This window comes from Amphiura filiformis, chromosome 8 (genome assembly GCF_039555335.1).
Source record: "Amphiura filiformis chromosome 8, Afil_fr2py, whole genome shotgun sequence".
Lineage (NCBI taxonomy): Eukaryota > Metazoa > Echinodermata > Ophiuroidea > Amphilepidida > Amphiuridae > Amphiura > Amphiura filiformis.
In genome coordinates, this window is record NC_092635.1 from 56057472 (window position 1) to 56082370 (window position 24899).

Here is a 24899-nt window from a genome sequence, read left to right on the forward strand (position 1 = left end):
ATAATTGGAACAAGAAATTGTGAATTAATTGGAAGAGCAATACATCTTTCCTGATTGTGTTGATTGTACTGTTAATAATTAATTGCTAGGGAGTTTCAAGTTCAGCGTGCAGGTGGGATATGATTTCTGCATGTGAGTACATCCACGTGATGCACTCTGACTAGGGATCTTGTCAAATATTAAATGACTTTATTTTAATTTTTGTCAATTTAAATCTGCAGTCAACAGATTTGTTGTTACATGTAAACAGCGTTGGCTATATAGCCGGTATCACAGAGCAAAATGCTACTCAATTTTGGAAATGTGTAGCAATTTTATGCCATAGACTTATACTTTTACAGTGAAGTGTGCAAATTGTAACAAATATCAAGTAGTACAAGCTGATAATGATACGCATAAAAAATGTCTTACGTCCAACGCTACATGTAAAAGCTTATTTATAACAATATATATGTATTTTATTTCAAAATGGATCAAATTTTAAGTATCATAGTTCTGAGTTTGTCAGTGCTGGCATCGAATTTCCAACACAAATTCGTCTCATTTTTGACAGGGATTTATATTAACGGTCCATAGCATGCAGGCTTACTAAATGAACAGTCTCAAGGATCCTCCATTCAACATGTTAAACAGACCAGCAGTATCATTAGTAATTCAGTTTATTGTAAACGATGCACTTAAGAAAGGGCTGCCATTTCCGCTATTGTCCGATTATGTAGTCAGATATTGAAGTACTGAAAGCACTCAATGGTCCGTGACAATGGGCTATTCCAGATATTAATGGCACCTACCTACCCTAAAGAAAACATGGGAAAATCAAATTTTCCCATGTCTTCTTTTTATTATAGGGGTAATCGTCCCTAGCAATTGCGAGCATCAACACAATTACACCCCCTTACACTTTTTAACATAAGAGTCAGTGATCATTATAATAATTTGTTAGAATCCAACTGAATATTGATAGCTGATTGATCATTGATTATTGGTTATCGACTATCGATCACTAAGACTGTGATCATGAACTCCTTAAGCAGGATACTCTATGTACTGCTGGGCTGGCTATGTTTGTTTTTACCTTAGCCAAATGGCATTTGGTTCATTTTATTTTATTTTATTTGTCTTAAGTATAAATTTTGAGGTCTGATGTGTCAAATCTGTCTTCTTTAGGGGTAGGGTCAAAAATGTCTGAAAGTGCCCAATTCCTGTTGGTTGGAAATAATTGCAGTTGGGTAGATGTGGGACTGGATACTAGTTGACAATGACAGGATCTGGTATTAAGGTGGTACTACACCCCTGGCCAATTTTGTGCCTATTTTTGCATTTTTCTCAAAAATTATAGCGTATTAGTGACAAGTATTTAAAGATAAGTATATTATAGGGGCAAGGACTACAACTACTGCATTCAAAATTCAGCAACTCAAGTTAAGTAGTTATTGATTTAGTGATCAAATATTGGTTTTCCCTCATTTTTGACTGTAACTCCACAACTGTTGTCTGTGCTGAAATAAAATTTCCAGTGCAGTAGTGCAGTCCTTGCCCCTATAATATGTATATCTTACTTGTCACCAATGCACAATAATTTTTGAGAAAAATGCAAAAATAGGCACAAAATTGATCAGGGGTGTAGTACCCCCTTAATTGTAAAATATGACTAGCTCTACAGTATATAATATTGGCTGTACTCGAACCAGTAATCACTTATCAGAATGCTATTCCTGATCGAGCTTTTTGACCATGGCAATCTTTAAAAATAACCTGAGAACTGCTAAAACCCATTGACCACTCCCCCCTTACGGATGGAGGGGTCACTGGGTTTTAGCGTTTCTCAGGGTATAGCATGTTTTAATACTAGGGCTGTTTGTGAGATAAAAATAAGATGGCTGATAGATAACAACATGGAGGCATATGAAAGTTATTGGATAAATATATAGGTCAGAAGATATTTGATATATTGATATTGAGCCATGGAGATAGCTCCATCATTTAGTATACTCAGGTCAGTGCACAGTTAGGTCATAATAGAGAGCTTGCGAAATGACGTTACGTTAACTTTAACTTTAACTTCTAGAGGATTATAGAGGATTATGTATTCAAACCCATCTTGGTTTTAAATACATAATCCTCTATAATCCTCTAGAAGTTAAAGTTAAAGTTAACGTAACGTCATTTCGCAAGCTCTCTATTATTAACCATGTTTTAAACCTATACACTTTGATCCACACAACATGCTCATCTATCAGGGGCACAGTTCTTAAACCCCAATACATTTGTACATTCATTGAATGACCTTTGAAAATGTGGGTACAAAAACTCATACTCTGCAACTTGAGGTCAAATTTTGCACTATGATTATGTAATTAAGGTTACTGGACTATGCAATTGGGATGAGGCTATTGTGGTCCATAGCGATATCAGGAGGATGAGAGTTCATAAGGGCAATGTCAGGACCCCAGGTCACAGTGCACGGGTAGGAGAGTGACGATGACCATATGTGACCCCTCTGCACAACTGAGCCCGGATGTTGCCAGCGCCACTATTGAGATATGCTCCATCGAACTTAACAATAAACAATAGGAAACAAAGGATTTATTGACTGTTTTATTGATTTTTTACTACTTAAATGTCAAGTACTATAGACATGATAAACATCATTTTAAAGCTAATTTCAAGCAGAATATTTTGGTTGAATATCTCAAAAATGATGATTGGCGACTTCAGGGCTCAGTTGTGCCGAGGGGTCACATATTATTTACTATTTGCCGGAAGCCCTAACCCTAGCCCTAATCGTAATCCTAACCCTTACCTGGCCTAACCCAAACCTGTTCTGGCAAATACGATCATCTCTCTACTGGTAGAGACAGTATACCTCCATGGCCATTTTGTTATGACAGTCTGCAGCTAGCATGGAAACATCTCTGATCATGGTTAGAAATATACGTATATATCTTGCATATCGTCACCCTACTACAATAATTACTCAATTACCATATTTTGTACTTTGTTCTCAAAATTACAACAAATGAATTTGGCAATTATCGTAGCAGGGTGATGATATGATAATCGCTAATCAGCTGTGTGTTAAAACCGATTTACTGAATCTGACTTTCTGTGCCTTTTTGTCAGTTGTCACTCACCTTTCCCGAATAGTAATAGAAGTTCATCGTCTGTGTGTCATGATTTTGATAGTCGTTGCATGTGTCAGAGAATATTGTTGCCATCAGACTCAGAGCATGGCTGGTATACAACACTAGTCATGTCTAGCTCTACAGCTGGAGTTTGTGATGATTTCGAAGTGACGTGTTGGATGAACTTCAAATCATTTCAAGATGTAATGAACAGTGACTAATAATAATATTGCCAGACTGCAGAATTCTGATCCAGTATGTGCTGGTGCATTAGGGCTACAGTATTATCCAGAGGTGTAAGTCTTCCGGAAATTCGTGGCCCAAAAAAAAAAATTTTTTTTTTTGAGGGGGGTGATACCCTGCAGCCTAATCCCCGGACAAGCTCCCGTGCCCTTCCGGAAATTTGGCGAGGTACTCTCCTTTGGCTCGCATGTTTTTCAGGGAGTGGATCATTACCTCACTTACACCTCTGATTATCAGGGGGGAAGTACCAAAAGTATGGACTACCCTACATGTATGCAGGGCAGGAGTAGCATTAAGGCCCGAAAGTCGGGGGTTGTTTTCCCGTGTTTTTCACTCCAGAGCTTGCAGAAAATCCAAATATATGGGGTGAAAATTAAATCTTGGGGGTGAAAAATATTTTGCAGTGTAGTCAGGGGTAGGAGTATGGTCCAAAAGTAGAGGGTCAGAATTCACCCCCGAGCTTGCACATATTCCCAATATAGAGAGTGAAAAATTAATATTTTTTAAATTTAGGGGGTCATTCACCCCCGATCAGGGGTTAACGCTACCCCTGCATGTATGGGGCATTGTTATAAACATTTTTTCTTCTCATCAGAACGCCTGGAGTGATACAACTCAAATTTGGAAACATTGTTGTAATGTTTGGCCTCAATGTAATTTACGATAGAAAACGGAACGTGAAAAAAATCGGGCCACGCCCCTTTCAAAGGCCTAGAGAAGTTAGCATGTTTACAATGTTGATTGAATTGAAATTACTAGTATTTTTACTAGTAATTGAAAATAAAAATCCCCACATGATTTAGTTATTTAATATTTAATATTTACAATAGCTGAAACCTACCAAAACAACATGTGCACTATACGTACATGTAATTCAACCTGCTTCCATTATCACCATGCTTTGTTAAAGTCACCCACCTTATAAAATGAGAACAGTGTCGGAGATGATGTATTTGTGCAGGCAAATTTGATATTTCTACATTTTAGACCCTTTTCAGTATGACCAATTTGCTACTTTACTTTACCATGGTAGATCACATTCAGACTTTTATTATAGACATATATGTAGCAAAATCCACATCCTAAAAACACGCTTTCTGATCAAAACTATAGTAAAGAATTAGTAAATTATCAGTGTTTCTTCTGGCTAAAATTTCAAGAACAGAAATTTCACGACTCGGACGTTATTTTACTCAATCAGGTTTAGTTACCAAACAGTAGGTATGTTTTGACTTAATACTTGCAGACCCATGTGGCCTATTGACTGGCACATGTTGGATATCTGATATGCATAGGTGTACAAAAGGTGAACAAGGCCTAGTCCCAAGGAAGTTTTAAATGCATAGTTTTGTTATATAAATAGGTGTGTAGGCAGATTTACTGGATTTTAAATGTAAAGAACTCATCACTTAATTTAGTGTACAATAATGTTTGTTCATTGAAAGTTATAACATTGCTTTTTCTTGATCTCTCATGTGAATTTGGCGAGATTTGGATCAAAACTGACGGAGCATTTTACACACACATAAGTAACCACATACAACATTGGCCAAATTATAGCCCATGTTGGAGGCATCCGAATCAACGCCTTGTGTCAAAATCTACAACGTTTCTAAAATTCTATAATTAGACAAAAAGAAATGTCGCCAAAATGGTCCACTTTTTGTGACCAAAATATCAATAGGGTTTAGTTTCAGCCTTCTAAGCCAAGTCGACTTATTGTCACAAAATGTTCCACTTTTTGCGACAGAAAATCTACATGGCTGACACAAGGTTCAAACTAAATGATATTTCCTACTTTGTTTTTGCAAAATATTTACCTTTTTAATTGATACATAAAATTCATCCGCTTCCTTTAAAATCAAGTTGCTTTAAGAGTTCGCTAAAACCTGGCACGTTTGCTGCCCTGAAGATACTTGAATGCCTGGCCTGACCTCCGAAGATTTTCAACGCCCTTAAATGTTCAAGATGACAACATGCTGGTGGAAAAAATGTCATGCTATTTACGTATCAGTACTATCACTGATGAGCCAAGATGGTCTCATTCCCTGGGGCATAGTCCAACAAAACCTCCATTCAGCAATCATAGCTTAGACTTTGACCTCTAATTGTGAGTATGATTTTTTGTTCCCAGTACTTTCAAAGGTTAGTGTATGGATGTTCAAACATATTGAGGTTAAAGAACTACATGAACATGTTCTTCTGCACAGCAGCTAAAAGGAGTATCCCAGCAAGCATTGCAGTATAGCTGCGTGCTCCATAGCAAATGTATACAAAATATAAACAAGAACCGCTTAGATATTGAGAGCTATGGATAGTTTCACAATACTTAGGGGTCATATTTTTGCAAACAAAAGTCTTAACCTCCCCTGATTTAGCCAGTTATTGAAAGTTGAAGTGAGGGATTTTGTGTACATTTTCTATGGCACATCAGTTCTATTATGGTACCGCAAAGCATAATGGGATACTCCCTTCAGCTGCTGTGGTTCTTCTGACTTCCTAAAGACCGGGGGTATTCAAGTTTGGTTTGGGTATGGGTGTGCCGCTGAGAATTTGAAAGTGGACCCATCAATATACTAATTCAAGAAATTAGGACCCATCGATATACCAAAATTTCCGGCCAAATTTAACACAAATTGTCTTAATTTTCAAATTTTTTGGCCACAGTAAGGCAAAATTGGGCTATTTTCAAAAGAAAATTGAGAACATTTTGAAAAAAGGACTCATCCATGTACCAAAATTGGGGGAAAAAAAGGGTCATCATTGATATACCAGAAGGCCGAAAATGCTACCCATGTTTGCAGCACGTCCCTGTACATGTATATGGTCATATATTGGTCATTTGTACTGAGCACCCCCTTCCTCCGTGCCTAAAGATTTCTATGCTTTAAAATGTTCAAGTTTATAAAAAGAAGGATGGTTTAACTGCCATGAAGGATAAAGTACCAGTAGTATAATTATTCATTAACTCGATACTGACGACAGAATTACTCGCTGGATGTCTGTAAAATATGATGAGAATCAGTGTATGCATGGTATGACTCATAGATAATGGCAGTGAGGAATGAATGAATGCGATACACATTGTGAAGAAATGATTAATCTTAACGGATATATTGAAGGGTTGCATTTGTAAAAAAAAAATTATGAGATGATGTTTAATGAGTATATGAATAACAACTAGGGGAGATGTGATACAGTAATCTGGGTCTTATTATGGAGTATTTACCACAAAATGAATAAGGTCTAAAAAATTGTTTGATTGGCGTAACATAAAGAAAAAATTGTGGTCGGTCGGTGGGCAATTAATTTTTTTTTACATTTCAATTTTCATGCTGTTAATTACATTTTTCTTTCTTTTTTTTCAATTTTAAGGTTTTTTGTTTTTTTCTAATTAATTTTTTTGCAAAAAAATAAGAAAAAAAGTCTAGGGTCAGGACTATTTTTAGGGTCGGTCGGGTTACGCCAATCAAACAATTTTTTTTAGGCCTTCACTGTTGGTAACCCACGCTTTAGAAAGGGTGGGTTTGAAGGGTCCACAAAATGCTTAAAAGGGTGTGTTTGAAAAATGTCTGGTTAAAATGCATGTCCAAATATAAAGCGTGGTCACTAATAAAAAGGGTGGGTTTAGAAGTCAACAATTGCAATCTCAAAAGTGTAGTGTTTCAATTTCCAATTGAATGACACTAAATGAAACACACAAAAATATTGAAATCCCATTCTGTAGTGTTTGGTCATCTAAAACTTCAATATGTAATTCTCTTTGGATGAAAATCTGCACCTCCTGGACCACCATTTCACCACTTATCTATGATCAGTAACCACGCTTAGAAAAAGGGTGGGTTTCAGAGTTTTGGTATAAAGGGTATAAAATAAAAAGGGTGGGTTTGAAATAAAAAGGGTGGGTTTGTATCACCACTGCCAACTATGGTACCACATTGCAGTGGCATTATGGGGAATGTTTGGACCTAGTACGTATTTTCGTATTACTGGATTGAGGAGACTCATGGCTAAACATTAGTGCCAAATAAAACAACACTAGATTTTAATTTCAGAAATCCAGAGCTGGGCTGCAGCTGCATGAAATTGATGACAATGTAAATGGATTAATAACAGATCTATTTGTTTTTGATGTATTGTTTCAGGGTTTTGTATTTAAGGATCTGGGAGGATCCAGGTGCAGATTGCCAGGGGAGTGGGGGATGGGCCCGCCCGCTCCTCCAAAAAAACAAAGGAGAGAAGAGAAGAGAAAGTTAGAAGAGGAGAAAAAGAGAAGAGGAAAAGAGAAGAGAAAAAGTTAAATTGCACGTAATTGATTAGGCCCATGCCTAAAAAAAGCCACAGTCGGGTTTATCGTAAGTATAATTATAGGGCTGATTATTTGAGGCATTTCTTGAAGGTGGGTCCTTGGCCCAAAAGCATGTGAAAATTGCTGCAGGCCCGCCGATATACAGGGCATGTTGCATTTTGTCACCAAAAGTCAGTATTATGGACTCAATGTTGACTTCAACATCAATCCATTGATGTTTCAGTAATTGTGAGTCTTACGTGAACCAGTGTATTAACAACATTGAAAATTTTGCAAATTGAGTTCAGTCCCTTTTTTGTTTTTAAAAGGCAATGATATAAATAGTCGGGCCTTGCCGTTTGAGGCGAGCGATCGCTCTCGCTCGTCGCCCACCGCTCGCCCAAACTCGATTTTAGTGAGCGATTTTCCACTCGCCATAGACACTCGCTGCGAATCTCCCAAAATCAGCCATTTCAGTATTTAATCGATTCTGCACCCCCTCCAAGCGTAGAGAGTGAAAAATTTTAGCGCGCTTCGCACACATTTCAACATAAATAAATAAATACCGTTTTATGACAGAAGCTCTACTTGATTATTTCCTAAATAAGTGATATTTGTGAAAATTCGATCACTCGCCTAGAATCATGCTAGCGAGTGATTAACCACTCGCCTTTAAAATCTAAACGGCAAGGCCTGAATAGTGTGAAAATGATGCCCCAAATGGCTTCAATTGGTGCCACTGGGAGGATCCCCCATCCTACCACTTTTCAAATTTTATTTTCTAACATTAGTGATTGGCTATAAAACCTTGATGCTTCAGATAGCTTAGGGGAGGGTCTTATTTGAAGCAGCTTATCTTCCTGAGCATTTTGACGCCTTTTAAAAAACAATCGGTTGAAAAATGAGTTGGTGCCGGCCAAAAATGTCATACAAGGGGAGGGGGGGTAATTTTGACCTTAATTTTCTAGTTTTAAGGGAATCTTGTGACATTAAAGATTATGTATTGTATATTTTGGTATTTTATGGATGAATTTAGGTCCAGTAAGGTCATTTATGCAATTCGTGTCGAAAGAAAATTTTCGGTGTCTTTAAAATTGACGTTTTAGAGTAAAATCAGTCTGTGAGGGCGCTTTGTCATTTAATGGTCCTTTTCGCGCATATTTTTATTTTTTTGATTCATCATACTCAAGATAATCATCAATTACACACATTCTGAAATTTATAGCCTTTTATCACATTTGGTGTGGCTGTAGCGCTCATTTTTAATATAGGGGAAACCTGCCCATAGGAACATACAAGGGTCAACGAACTTTTGAATTACATGTAATTCAATGGAAGCGGCTATTCAAATATTTAAATCGGTACTACGCAAAAACAAAATGAGCTAGAAAGTTAAAACTTGGGGAGATTTTGTTAATTATAAATAGCCTTCATTTGGTCATAAAAAAGAACAAAATTTTAATAGGGATGTATGCGAAACAGCTTTTAGGCTGAACAGCGCCCTCACATCCTAACTTGGAGCTTCAACGCAAAATAAAAGATACAATTTTGGCAAAAATTGCATAAATTAGTCCAGTGGTCGCCAAACTATGTAAATTATCATTAAAAACCATCAAACAATATAGAAAATTGCCATAATATTCAAAATAGTGTAAAAGAGGGGGGTCAAAAACAAACCACCTTCTACATCGTTTTTTGGCCCGCACCACCTCATTTTTCAACCAATTTTTTTTTAAAGGTGTCAAAATGCTCAGGAGGATGAGCCGCTTAAAATAAGACCCTCCCCTAAGCTATCTGAAACATCACCCCTTTTTTCAGGCTGTTTAGCCTATGCCTACTAACATCTATTTAATTAAGGTCAAATCCAGTCCAGAAAAGCCACGTTTTCCAATAATAATATTATGAACCGTTAAAATCATGGTATGTAAGGTAGCTTACATAGTGTACATGATGTAAGCTTCACAGGAATCTTGCTTCCCCCTCATTTGACCCCTGAAATAAGCATTGCCCCACCCCACCCACCTCATTGAAAAGTTTAGAGATCAAACTTGGTTAGATGATACTTGTTTCGTGTGTAAATCTCAATTCACTATTTAAATTGATTTGTGTTTAGAGATGCTGTTTCATAAGTTACTGAGTTACTTACAAGTAAAGTCAGATAGTAACTTATTTTAAATCTATTGGTGAAATTCCCAAATCAATCAAATTTTAAGATTGATTTTTTATTTTCTAAATCAAGATGGATTCATAGAATTGTAATTGGACATTTACATTCAAAATCACTAAAGTGTCATTCCCCCTGAGTTTTGAAGCATGTTTCATGATGTTAATTTGGCATTTCAATTTCAGGAGTTTTTTTTGTATTGAGTGCATACATTGTATTAAGTAATCGGATAGCAACGTTTGCATAGTATTTTTTGTGGGACCTGAGAGCACATCAGACATATCGAATTGCATTCTTAATATGAGGAATGTCCTGATGATATCAAATAATAAAGGACATTCATCATATTCAAAATGCAATTCGATATGTCTGATGTACTCTCAGGGCCCACAAAAAATACTTGAAAACGTCGCTATCTGAGCCCTTAATGCAAATTTTGATCTAAAGCTGACCTCAAGTTGCCTTTGGTAAATCATTCCCATCTAGGGACTTCACAGGTATGTTCTTATGTAGGAGGATGCTGGAATTTGTAAATGTTAAGGGGGTACTAGTACTATGTACACCCCTGGCCAATTTTATGCCTATTTTTGCATTTTTCTCAAAAAAATTATAGCGCATTGGTGACAAGTAAGATAGGTATATTATAGGGGCAAGGACTACAATTACTGCACTGAAAATTCAGCAACTCAAGACAAGTAGTTATTGATTTATTGATTAAATATTGGTTTTCCTCATTTTTGACTGTAACTCCACAACTGTTGTCTGTGCTGAAATAAAATTTCCAGTGCAGTAGTTGTAGTCCTTGCCCTATAATATACATATCTTACTTGTCACTAATGCGCTATAATTTTTGAGAAAAATTCATAAATAGGCACAAAATTGGGCAGGGGTGTAGTACCCCCTTAATAAACCATGGTAAAGCTGGAAAAACTAAAGTGAAATGTTTTTAGGTACTATGGATTTGTAAAGAGTATCTTCCAGGTCGTTGACACTAACATGATTTGACATTATAGATTCAATAACATGGTGGCAACATGTGTGAATATTTGAATGCATTTTAGAGTCGGACTTCACTAGGATCCACAACATGCCCATCTATCAGGGCACAGTTCGTTAACTCCTATATACATTTGTACATTCATTGAATGACCTTTGAAAATTTGGGTACAAAAACTCATACTCTGCAACTTGCGGTCAGATTTTGCACTATTATTGTTTATTGAGGTTATTGAACTATGCCATTGGGATGAGGCCATTTTGGTCCATAGTGTGTGTACAATAGTTTGATCCAATTAATAAAAGGCGAGTTGCAGGGCATTGATATTGGATGTGGGTGCTATTCTATTGAAACTAGATATTATTTGAGGTAATCTTAATTCAATTATGATGGAATCATGTCTGGCCCGCGATTTGGTAGCCCAATTGGGTGACTTTTCGATTATTTGACCGGCGATTCGGGCTGAAATCTTTTGGCAACCCTGGCCCGTACAGTAAGCAATGTTGAATGGTCTGTGAATGAACATCATGTGTTTTGTTTATTATTATTTTAGTGGATCGTAGACTACAACTGGTTCCAGTTCCTGGTGTCCATCCTCTCTAAATGTACACTGAGTGGAAAGAGTGGGAAAAAGAGTGAGAGAGTGAAAAGAGTGAGAGAGTGAAATGGAGGACAACCCCTTTTTGAGTGGAAACTTTTCACTCTAAAAGGATTGAAAAAAGTAGTCTGTATACTCTCAAAACAGCCTAAAATGAGAGTGGAATGTGCGCGAAGCGGCCTTTGAACATGCTTGCTGTTAAGACTGGTGGATTTCATAATATCAGAGAGGGCCTGTCATGGTAAAGCACTGAACAAAGTGCTATCCTAGACCAGATCAGTGGAACGACCAGGTTTTCCCAGTTTTGCCTGCCTACACAGAGCAAGAAAATAATAACAAATTAGTAAAGAAGAGGAAATGAGGAAAAGGGAAGAAGGGGGAAAGTGAGAAAGAGAGTGGGAAAAGGAAAAGAAGAAGACAAAATGTAAATCAAAAGAGAAAAAAAAAGGAAAGAAAATGGAAATAAAGATGGATAAAAATGGACAAAGAGAAGAAGAGGGGGTCAATGGGGAAAGAGAAGGGGATAGGGAAGTGAGGATACCCCCTGTAGCAATGAGGGTGACTGGCTACACAAGGAAGCTGGAAATCCTACCTTTTCTACAGTTCCTATACATTCTCGGACACGACATGAACATTTGAAAGCAACACGTGCATCACACAAGCATTCCACAGGTATATGATGTTATGAGCTATTCACAAACCAATCACAATGCACCAGGGTTCCCGTTAAGGTTTTAAAAATGTGCGTCCGTAATGACGCAAGTTTGCTGACGAGGTTGCAAAACTTGCGCCCAGACAGATTTTTAAAGGCCCATCTGAAATTCACAATTATGACGATACACACGCACTCGGTCTACACCTCATCTAATGTTGATTGTTAAAAAAAATAGAAGTGCATTTTCGCCGTGATATTCCATCTCCATTCGCTATGATAATTTTTCTCATTTCTGTGTCAGTTTTGGTCCGAAACGTGGTCAAAAACAGGTGCAAAAACATGAGCAAAGTCTGTCAATCTTGAGCAATTTTCGTTCGTACTTTCACTTCCGCATTCTATTTTTAAATTAACGTGTTGTTGATGCTACAAAAACTAAAACACCCGCTGCCACAAATAATACGAAAAAGGGTTATTATTTGGATTTTGTCTTTAAAATTGATTTTATTCATCGTAACAATCAATAATACTAATAAAGGAAACCTAGATTATTTGAGAAAATAAACTTAAAATATTAAAAATTTAATATTGTCAGGTTGTGATAAATAATTAAATAAACACCGCACGCTAGCGGCACGTGCTTGCTTGTAAACAAATCAATCGGGACTTCCCCAGGCCATGTGATTAAACAGCTGTACAGCGATCGTTCGGAAAGCATGCAAAAAGTGCACGATTTCCTGACGTTGCATTTACAAATATTGCGGAATTTACTTCATTTCTCAGCAGGTGGGTCAAAATTTTGGGGCTTTTATTATCTTAAAAATATAAAAGAATAAAAATTTCTTATTTTTATCATCAATTAATGATAAAATTTCGAAGTTTTGTCTGCGTCCAAATGCATGTGACATGGACGCAAAATACTTGATTAGCCATGTGAATTTGCGTCCAAATTTGTAAAATACGCGTCTGGACGCAATGACGCACACTAACGGGAAGCCTGAAATGCACCATGTTGTTACTAAGCAGCCAGCTGCCAGTCACTAAGGTCGGAGCTGCTGCAAAGTACGCACATGCATTGGCGCTACGCCGGGTTCGTCTGTGTCCCGAGAATTTGATGGCAACAGCACTAGGTTTGAATCTGCCTTGTCCAAATAATGGTTGTTAATGTTATGCATTTCATTTTCAAGCTCACAGCTTAGCTGGAATCATACTCTGTAAATCGTCTGCATAGTGCCTGAAGTGGGTAAGTGAAATAGCTGCCATGTGTTAGATGAGTACAATGTACTGAGAGGAAATTGTCAAATGTTCATATGGCAGCTATTTGTACTTACCTTACCTGCTTCTGGCACTAAGCAGTCGAAATGTCGAAAGAGTACTACAGCTTTAGTACTACATATGATGATTTCAATTCATATAATTCATTGTTTTTCATTTTTTCTTTTCATTTTTACAGTGGCCATGTTTCTGAATACACTTACCCCCAAGTTTTATGTGGCACTTACAGGAACTTCATCTTTGATATCAGGTCTGATTTTGGTAAGTATAGTTACCTTGGTTACAAAATCATGCTAAGGGCTGTAGCTAGGGGGTATTGGGTAACCCCCCCCCTCCCCCATCTAGAATTGACAGCTAAAAGTAAGTTTTCAGCAAAATAAGGCACTCGTCTGCAAATTACAATCGGTCATAGATATGTAATCTGCATTGATGGTGGGTGTATGTAATTGTATCGGGCCAAAAAAAACATGTTTGTTTCCTGTAGCAGGTCTAAAAAGTCAAATGCGAAATGCGGTTTTTTATTTTAATTTTTTTTAAATCCATGCCTTGAAATGAACTTTTTTAATGCGAATTGGAATGGGAATTTACAGTGGGTTTCTCCGACATCCACAAAAAAAATCACATTTCTTCATATTCGAGAATAATTTTATGATCCCCTTTCAACCCGCAATTTAAAAAAGGTATTTAAAAAAATGTGTGATGTTTTCTCCAGTACTTTTTCACTACACGCATTTATGTAATGTGTAAATGTTTTCTCCAGTAGTGTTTTATATTATAAAATAAGCCGTCAAAACGAATTGCGCTCGGGAAACAAACTTTGTTTTTTTGGCCTTACAATGTGAATGTTGATTAAAAGTAGTTAGGGAACAAATAGGGTCTTGTTTTCCTCTGTAAAATATGTTTACCGTAAAACGGAATACTTGCCACTTTAGTCCCAAGCACTGGGGAATGTACATTATCACAGTACAAGAAACTGAGGAAATTCAAGGTACATGTTTGAATCCATCGATCAATAATCATACATTTCCTGAGATAAGTGATCAATAATGTTACATTTCCTGCAGATAATATGATGAATAGTTTTGTCGTAAAAATAACATACTCGGTTATTTACATTAAGGATGCCGGTTTTAACATGGAAAATTCAATAATATCAGGACGCGGCAGACATATAGGGTGGAATTGATGACTACGCAACATACATACAGGGTTGCCCAGGGAGAGTAGAGTGTGTTGATTTCAAAGAAATTAAACCAGGAGAATTCAAGATTTTGCATAGCCTCGTGGGTAATGCGACATAATTGAAATCTGCCATATTGGATTTTAATTATTGGGCACCAAAATAAATTACAATTCACTTTTTTCATCAAAGACTAGAAAATTATACAGAAATTGATGTTAAGTTAATGCTTGTTATTTGAACATGCAGCATTCTGTTTAAGATAGTGTGCACTGCACTAAAATGGGCAAAGATTGCAACGAGACATTAAAAGATCCATGTAGAAGTAAATGTTTGAGGTGTTACAGCATCAGGGTTCGAAATAAGTAGGAGTGCCCCCCCTTGATGTGATATTTTCAAAACAAGATGCCCATATATTTCAAACCCTGTACTGCACTTTAATTTGTGTGTATGCTCTGGTCTGCCCATCAAAATGTACACAATGCGCCATTTTAATTTATTGCAATTTAGCAGACTTGTTTTATTGGAAAACTGATGTTTTAATATAGGAGAAGCGCAAGTGTAATCTACAAAATGGAATTTGAATGTAAGAAAACGTACAAAATTGCATTCCCCATACCTTTTAGTAACACAACAGTACAAGTGATGGACTCAAGTTTTCAGCAGGTTTGAAGCAGTTATACATCTTCATGTATGCAAATATGTTGCATATTATTTGCATCGACAAAATGCAATCAGACCAAACAGTGAGATAAAAGAGTGAAATGTGTTAGATCTCACGTTCTTCTTTTAGCGTGTTTGACAGATATTCATGCAATAAATGGGTTTTGTGTACAATATCCTGCAGTGTTGTGCTGTATGCAAATTGTAAAGTCACTCACCTCTTGTATTTTTGAACATTTTCCCCTGATATCTTTGTTTAGTCAAACATCCATGCAATTTAAGTAGGTGCCTTTTCCTTTGCTCAAGATAGATTGACAAAACAATATTCAAAATGAGAAAAACAAATGAACATCCACCGATGAGACCCGATCTGATCCACTCAGGCCAAAGTCGGAAAGGGTGAAAATTGAGTTTAAATGAGTAGTCAGTACCTACATTGACCGATGTTGAATCCCCAGGTCTCTTGAATACTTGGTTGCAAAGTTATGAACCTTCTATATCCATTTTCTTACGTTTTTAATTGTTTTTTATTCTTCACTTAGGGGCTGTGCAATAATTATGAGCCTGGGGGAGGGTAAAATTTCCTAATGGCCCGCCAAAAATCGCTTGCCCCACCCCCCTCTCGGCCCACCCAAAACCGCTTGCCCCACTTTCGGCCCACCAAAAAATCTTTGCCCCCATTTACACACACAAGTATGCCAAATTTTTGGGATCCAAATTTGCAAACCTTAAATGGTCTAGATACATGTTGCGAGCACAGCGAGCAGGAAAATTTGCATATTAAAGCGTTTCCAGACTGTTTTCCTAAGCCTTTTTAGAGCGTTTTATTTAAAAGGCGCCCCATGAATCAAAAATCGCTTTCCACCCCCCTAGGCTGGCAAAAAATTGCTTGCCCCCCCCTCCTTTTCGGCTCACCAAAAATTTCTTGCCCCCAAATTTTACTCTCCCTCAGGGCTCATAATTATTGCATAGCCCCTTATTGCCTATATCTCAGTTTCATTATAGCCGACTTTAGCCTGATCAGATAAGATTTGGTCACAGGTGATAAAAAAAAAAACTCATTTAGAAAATAATCTCTGGAGATCACTTCACTTTAGATAGTGAATTTTAAATTGTAATAATGACCAAATCACAATTGTGTGTATCATGCATAATATTAATTTAATCTTTAGAGAATCATTTATTTTGTGAGAGAGGTTTGATTAAATCTGTACTCTCTCAAGCTGTCATCATAGCGATTCATTTAATAATTTACCCTTTTACGTTTGATTCAACAACAAAATTGAAAGAGATAACTTACCTAAGGTATTCAATTTCGAGTGTTTTTCTTTCAGACTCTGTCCATTTCCTATCAGTGGTTCCTAAAATCATGCAACTCGTATAAAATCCAACTCTACATGCACACACACAGCAGAAATGTCAACTCTAGCAGTAAAGTAGATGGGTAATTTCTGAGCAATTTTTTTTTTCTAAATGCATTTGCATGTTTTCATCTTAATAATTTTCTGTCTTGTTTTGTTGTAAAATTATCTTAACCAGACAATTTTGAAAATATTTTGTTTAGATTAATTTTGTTTAAGTTTATTTCCTGTACAGCACAAAATACATCAAAAACCAACATGTGGTGCAAAAGGGAAACCATAAACGGGCCAAACTGCCCCACAAGCCGGGTCCCTCAAACACACTTCTAAAACAAAAAGTATATGAAAATAAGTACCCAATTAAGTTACAGATTTACAGTTAACAAGATAAGATACGAAATATTCATATTTAAAAATATTTTTAAAGAAAATATTATCATATAAAAACTGTTAAATGTCAAAAATGTCTATTTTGTATCGCAAATTTCAAAATATCCACAAATTATTTGATATTGGAAGGACATTTCCAGAATGCAATTTGGTGTGTCTGATGGTGCTCTCAGGTCCCACAAAATACTGTGCACAGGTGGGTGACTGAGCCCTTAAAGAATCAAAATAGCCTGCAGTATCAGTGTGCATAGTGTTACATTGTATATGCTATGTAACTAAGTAAATTCTTGATTGAGGGAATTTTATTACTACATGTATTATTGCTATATTTTAACATATGTACTAAATATTTTTCCTGTATTCTTTTGAACACGTTGAAAATAGATGCATTAGGCCAAAAAATAAAATTGTTTGGTTGCCCTTCCGAGACAAAAATTTGGAGGGTCGGTAGGTCGATCCTTTTTTTTCCTCCATTTTTCCTCCATTTTGAAAAGGCTAGTATTGACAAATGCTTGATCATTTTATGGTAACAAAATTTTTGTGTGTTTTTGGACTGGATTTAAATGGAAATACTTCTTGTTTTCAATCAAATATGTATTTAATAAATACAATGAGTGCATAACAAATATAAAAGTCCTTGATTCTGTCCAAATTTAAGGTTTCTTCTAAAAAAGTGATTGAAAACAACAACAAAAAACAAACAAAAAAAACACTCCAAGATTTCCAATTTTTTGGGTCGGTCGGTTGAGGGCAACCAAACATTTTTTTTAGCCTTATATGCATTGTACGTACTGCATGCACCTGATAAATAGCTCATTTATTATTGATGAGCTATTTTTGTTTTGTTCTGTATTTTCAGATCTTCGAGTGGTGGTATTTCCGTAAGTACGGTACATCATTTATCGAGCAGGTGTCTTTGAATCACTTATCACCATGGTTAGGAGGTACTGACAATGGAGCGGCCAATAATTCTGGCCAACAATCCCCACCAGGTCAGTATCTATAGTATAAAAAAAATACTGTCAAAAATTCTCTTTAAATTGCTTGTTTTGATGCCTGGACAGTCTTGTGCAATATTGTGCATACTAGTGACGTATCATCCCGTAAATATGGCGGACTACTCAAATGCATTCAACAAAAGCATGATTGCAATCTAAGTACTGCGACAGTTCGTCTCACACACAAATAGGTTGATGACAACATTTGATTGAATGGACTGCACTGCGCCATGATTACGGTGTCCTTCACCGGTTCAAATCCTTTGTTTGGAGCCAAACGATAAAAGCAAGCAGGGCCTCTATTGTGTAATATAATAATAAAATTTGAGCTCTTGAAATATATAAGAATTTTGTGAGAGTTTCTTCTGCTGAAAAATGTTGGCGTTCTCTTACTGAAGGAACATTTGTGGGAGATAGGGCACACGATAATCAACTTAAGGTGCCGAATTTGGAACCAAATATGGCGTGGTGAACACTGAATAAAGTTGCCTCTTTACCGCTATTTGTTATAACACAAAGTAGATGTTGTAAAACATGGTCGATTTACATAATTATAATGTGAGTATCTCCTCAAATTTCATTACATCCCCAAAGTCATCATATGTATGTATACATGTATTCAAAAACACAGACGGCACGCAGATGGAGCTTTGGAAAACAATAATTTTCCCAGCAGCTAGATAACAGTCTTTTTCACCGAGTTGACAGATAGACCCTACTGCATAATATGTTATAGGATTTTTTTGGTTGTTTTATATAGGGATGGGAAGGAAGTATCATACTAGAAGGCTATATATTTGCACACAAATACGGCTATACCCGCATGTTATCGGTGTACCTAAACTTACAGTCCTTCTTTGCTGAGGACTTAAAATAAAGAAATTGTAAAAAGTCGCCCAATTGGGCAGAAAATGTGTAAAAGTGAAAGTCCAAGTCACAAGCTTTAATTGAATGTAGGTTGCACTGTCGTAGCACTTGAAATAAAGAAATTGTAAAAAGTCCCTCCCAGGGGAGTCGCTCTCTTACTCTCCATAGGTTGCTGTTGTCAGTCTCCAGAGGGAGTATGTAAATTAAATGGAACAGCCATTTCAGAGGGAGTATGTAAATTAAACGGAACAGCCTTTTGGGGGCTATTTCAGAGGGAGTATGTAAATTAAATGGAACAGCCAATGGGTATGTAATTTAACTGGGACAGCCTTAACGCTTCACGCTGGTATTTCCAATTATGATATAATACGATATGTCTGTTTAGTCATACGTGTGTGGGGTGGATGGGTGTGTGGGTGTTAGTAACAATATAATTCTCAGGTGCTATCTGTATGCAAATTCTGAGCCCAGAAGCTGCTTTCTTTGATGAGAAACGGCCCGCCCTTGGTTTTAACATTTGGGGCCCTGGGGCCCATAATATTTGACTTATGAGGCCCATGTACATAATTATGTTGAAGTATAATTCTCTAGTGTTATATCAGTAGACTCAAGCTGGCCACTGTAGCTAATTTATTTACTGAGTAACGGCCGGCCCTATGTTTTAGCGTTTGGGGCCCTGAGGCCAATATCATGTGATATATGGGGCTCATATGTACATATAACAATGTAATTCTCAGGTGCAATCTGTGTACAAACTCTGAGCCATAAAGCTGGTTTATATGATGAGAAACGGCTGCCCTTTGTTTTAACATTTGGGGCCCTGGGGCCCAATATATATGACTTATGGACCTCATGTACATATGTTGAAGTATGATTCTCAAGTGCTATCAGTAGACTCAAGCTGGGCATTGTAGCTGCTTTATTTACTGAGTAACGGCCGGTCCTATGTTTTAGCGTTTGGGGCCCTGGGGCCCATATTATGTGACATATGGGGGTTATATATACATACGACAATATAATACTAAAGACATATCTGTGTACTAAATCTGAACCCTGTAGCTATTTTATTTGCTGAGAAACGGCCGGCCCTTTGTTTTAACATTTGGGCCCCTGGGGCCCCCAGCCTTGTACATCTGGGGCCAAAATTGGCAAAAGGCACATCTAAAACTTAGGGCCCATACATATGCCACATATGAGCCCTAGTGATCTTGTACTTTTAGAGCTAGGCTTGACAATCTGTTGCACCATATTTTAACATTTGGGCCCCTGGGGCCCATAATATATAACATATGGGGCTCTTGTATATTTGTAAATATAGAGCACCCCTAGGGCTATCAGTGTACCAACTCAGGGTCCTGAGGCTGCTTCATGTGATGAGAAATGGCGTGCTTTGTATTTTCACATTTGGGCCCCTGGGGCCCGTGACCTTTAACCTCTGGGGCCAAGATGGGCAAAAGGCACTTATACGGGATAGGGCCCATAAGTGTACCACATATGGGCCCTGGGGCCCTTGTAGTTTTAGCGCTAGCCTTGACAGAATGATGTGTTTGATAGGAGGAGAAGGAGGAGAAGGAGAAGGAGATGAAACCACAGAATGGCACTAGATGGCACAGTTGTGTTTGACCAAACACGAATATCTATGCCTGTGTTTCCCACCCTAACCCCCTTAACCCACCATGACACTCTTAATCCATCATGACACCCCATATTCTAAAAGGGCTATCAGTATAAACTAAAAAAAAAATTGAAATAAATAAATTAATTAAAAATCAAATAATACCCCTTTAATTGCATTTGCTGTGTAAACGCTTGAGGGCGCCTCCTTAAATAATGCAACAAACATGTTCCATACAAAAAAATCAAAAAAAAAAAAAAAAAATCAAAAAAATCTGAATACCCCTTTAATCCCAAAACGGAGTGTCCCTTTAATGGCTGTTCCATCACCCTAACACCCACTGACACCCCATATTCTAAAAGGGCTATCAGTATACCAACAACAAAAATTAAAATTAATTAATTAATTAAAAATCAAATAATAGCCCTTTAATTGCATTTGCTGTGTAAACGCTTGAGGGCGCTCCCCTTAAATAATGCAACAAACATGTTCCATACAAAAAAAAATCGAAAAAAAAAATCAAAAAATCTGAATACCCCTTTAATCCCAAAACGGAGTGTCCCTTTAATGGCTGTTCCATCACCCTATACTGAAAACCTATCTGTGTACCAAATCTGAGCCCTGTAGCTACTTTATTTGCTGAGAAACGGCCGGCCCTTTGTTTTAACATTTGGGCCTCTGGGCCCCTAGCCTAAAAAATCTGGGGCCAAAATGGCCAAAATGCATATCTACAAGTTCGGGCCCATAGGTGTGCCACACGTGAGCCCTAGTGCCCTTGTAGATTTACAGCTAACCTTGTCAATCTGTTGACCCTTATTTTAAGATTTGGGGCCATGGGGCCCACAAAATATGACATATGGGCTCATGTATACCTGTAAATATAGAGTATCCCTGGGGCTATCAGTGCACCTACTCAGGGCCCGGAGGCTGCTTTATTTGATGAGAAACGGCATGCTTTGTATTTTTACATTTGGGCCCCTGGGGCCCGGGACCTTTGACCTATGGGGCCAAAATGGGCAAAAGGCACATCTACGGGTAGGGCCATTAAGTGTGCCAAATATGAGCCATGGGGCCCTTGTAGTTTTGGAGATAGCCCTGTTAATATGAAGGGTGAGAAGGAGGAGAAGGAAAAGGAGAAGGAGAAGGAGATGGCACTGTTGTGTTTGATCAAACACGAATATCTATGCCTGTGATTCCCACCCTAACCCCCAACCCCACACCCCACCCACATGACACTCTTAACTCACCCTGGCACCCTGTAATATGTTTAATGCTGAAACGGCTATCAGTATACCAACCTAGAACATTGTTGCTGCTTTATTTACTGAGTAACGGCCGCCCTATCTTTTAGCATTTGGGGCCCTGGGGCCCATATTATGTGCCATATGGGGCTCATTTATTCATATTTAATATAATGCTAAAGATCTATAATTGTTGTACCAAATTTGAGCCCTGTAGCTACTTTATTTGCTGAGAAAAGGCTGGCCCTTTGTTTTAACATTTGAACCTCTGGGGCCCCTAGCCTTAACAATCTGGGGCCAAAATGGGCAAAATGCATAGCTACAAGTTTGGGCTCATATGTGTGCCACACATGAGCCCTAGTGCCTTTGTAACTTTACAGCTAACCTTGTCAATCTGTTGCCCCTTCTTTTAACATTTGGGGCCCTGGGGCCCATAATATATGACATACGGGGCTCATGTATACTGTAAATATAGAGCACTACCGGGGCTATCAGTGCACCAACTCAGGGCACCGAGGCTGCTTTATTTGATGAGAAACGGCATGCTTTGTATTTTTACATTTAGGCCCCTGGGGCCCGTGACCTTTGACCTATGGGGCCAAAATGGGCAAAAGGCACATCTATGGGGTAGGGCCATTAAGTGTGCCTAATATGAGCCCTGGGGCCCTTGTAGTTTTGGAGATAGCCCTGTCAATATGAAGGGTGAGAAGGAGAAGAAGAAGAAGGAAAAGGAGAAGACTAAAGAGCATAAGCAGAATATCTATGCCCTGTTGCACAGGCATAGATAAGGAGAAGGAGAAGGAGAAGAAGGACTAGATGGCACAGTTGTGTTTGACCAAACACGAATATCTATGCCTGTGTTTCCCACCCTAACCCCCTTAACCCACCATGACACTCTTAATCCATCATGACACCCCATATTCTAAAAGGGCTATCAGTATACCAACAAACAAAATTAAAATAAATAAATAAATTAAAAATCAAATAATACCCCTTTAATTGCATTTGCTGTGTAAACGCTTGAGGGCGCTCCTCCTTAAATAATGCAACAAACATGTTCCATACAAAAAAAAATCGAAAAAAAAAAAATCAAAAAATCTGAATACCCCTTTAATCCCAAAACGGAGTGTCCCTTTAATGGCTGTTCCATCACCCTAACACCCCCTGACACCCCATATTCTAAAAGGGTTATCAGTATACCAACGAAAAAAATTAAAATTAATTAATTAAAAATCAAATAATACCCTTTAATTGCATTTGCTGTGTAAACGCTTGAGGGCGCTCCTCCTTAAATAATGCAACAAACATGTTCCATACAAAAAAAATCGAAAAAAAAATCAAAAAATCTGAATACCCTTTAATCCCAAAACGGAGTGTCCTTTAATGGCTGTTCCATTACCCTAACACCCCTGACACCCCATATTCTAAAAGGGCTATCAGTATACCAACTAAAAAAAATTAAAATTAATTAATTAAAAATCAAATAATACCCTTTAATTGCATTTGCTGTGTAAACGCTTGAGGCGCTCCTCCTTAAATAATGCAACAAACATGTTCCATACAAAAAAAATCGAAAAAAAAAAAATCAAAAAATCTGAATACCCCTTTAATCCCAAAACGGAGTGTCCCTTTAATGGCTGTTCCATTACCCTAACACCCCCTGACACCCCATATTCTAAAAGGGCTATCAGTATACCAACGAAAAAAATTAAAATTAATTAATTAAAAATCAAATAATAGCCCTTTAATTGCATTTGCTGTGTAAACGCCAGGGCGCCCTCCTTAAATAATGCAACAAACATGTTCCATACAAAAAAATAAATAAAAAAATAAAAAATCTGAATACCCCTTTAATCCCAAAACGGAGTGTCCCTTTAATGGCTGGTCCATCACCCTAACACCCCCTCGCCCCTTAAACTACCATGACACCTTTAATCTACCCTGACACTCCGTAATATGTTTGATTCTAAAAGGACTATCAATATACTGACTAAAATATTAAATTGAAAATCAAGAAATACCCCTTTAATTGCATTTGCTGTGTAAACGCGTGAGGGCGCTCCTCCTTAAATAATGCAACAAACATGTTCCATACAAAAAAAATCAAATGAAAAAAAAATCTGAATAGCCCTTTAATCCCAAAACGGAGTGTCCCTTTAAGGGCTGTTCCATTTAATTTACATACTCCCTTGGGAATAGCTTTATAACAATACCTATACATAAGAATTAATTGGACACATGCTAATCAGCTATAGTCATACCCTGATTTTATTATCCTTGGCAATAGCACAATGAGCACAAGGCTAACATCCTATATATACCTTTTACGTAGAGATGGTGACATTCCTAGATACATTTAGACATTTGGGGCCCTGGGGCCCATAGTAAATGACCTATGGAGCTCATGCATATTAGTGAATGTCTTATGCCTAAGGGCTATCAGTGTACAAACTCAGGGCCCTGAGGCTGCTTTAATTGAAGAGAAACTGAATGTTTTGTATTTTAACATTTGGGCCCCTGGGGCCCGTGACCTTTGACCTATGGGGCCAAAATGGGCAAAAGGCACATCTATGGGGTAGGACCATTAAGTGTGCCAAATATGAGCCCTGGGGCCCTTGTAGTTTTGGAGATAGTCCTGTCAATAGGAAGAGGTGAGAAGGAGGAGAAGGAGAAGGAGAAGAAGGAAAAGGAGAAGACTAAAGAGCATAAGCAGAATATCTATGCCCTGTTGCACAGGCATAGATAAAAAGGAGAAGACTAAAGAGCATAAGCAGAATATCTATGCCCTGTTCCACAGGCATAGATAAATATACCCGTCCATGCTTCGCATGCGGGTATAATGATGTGTGCAATATGTTATATGAGATGCTCTAGACAGATGACATGACACTAAGCAAGCAAGCATGCATATGGATTTGAACAAATATTACAACAAGTTATTCAGTTCACATTACATAATAGCATCAGGGAGTGGGTTCCATTGGATCATGACCTCCCTCCCTTGTTCCTTCCTTCCCTGCCTCCTTCCCTCCCCCTCCTTCCCTCCCTTTCCCTCCCATTATGAAACAACAGATAACAATGGAATACATGTTGGTCATATACTCCAGACTCCAGAGGTGCTTCAAATCAACCATGCACAGCCTTTGTCATATTGGTTCACAATAAGGCGACACATTGATGTGATGCACAGTTAATGGAGGGGGCTCAGGAGCATGAACTACCACCCCTAGCAAAATAATGCT

At 37.7% G+C, this 24899-nt stretch overlaps 1 protein-coding gene across 2 annotated transcripts in view; it reads left to right on the forward strand.

Annotated features, from left to right (window-relative positions):
- LOC140159254 (suppressor of tumorigenicity 7 protein homolog) overlaps nucleotides 1–24899 on the forward strand; it is an 83842-nt gene that overhangs the window by 23954 nt on the left and 34989 nt on the right. For both annotated transcript variants that reach the window (XM_072182663.1, XM_072182665.1), the window contains exons 2-3: nucleotides 13521–13603; nucleotides 17796–17928. In XM_072182663.1, the coding sequence (XP_072038764.1) occupies nucleotides 13521–13603; nucleotides 17796–17928 (216 nt within the window). The remainder of the gene's footprint in view (nucleotides 1–13520; nucleotides 13604–17795; nucleotides 17929–24899) is intronic.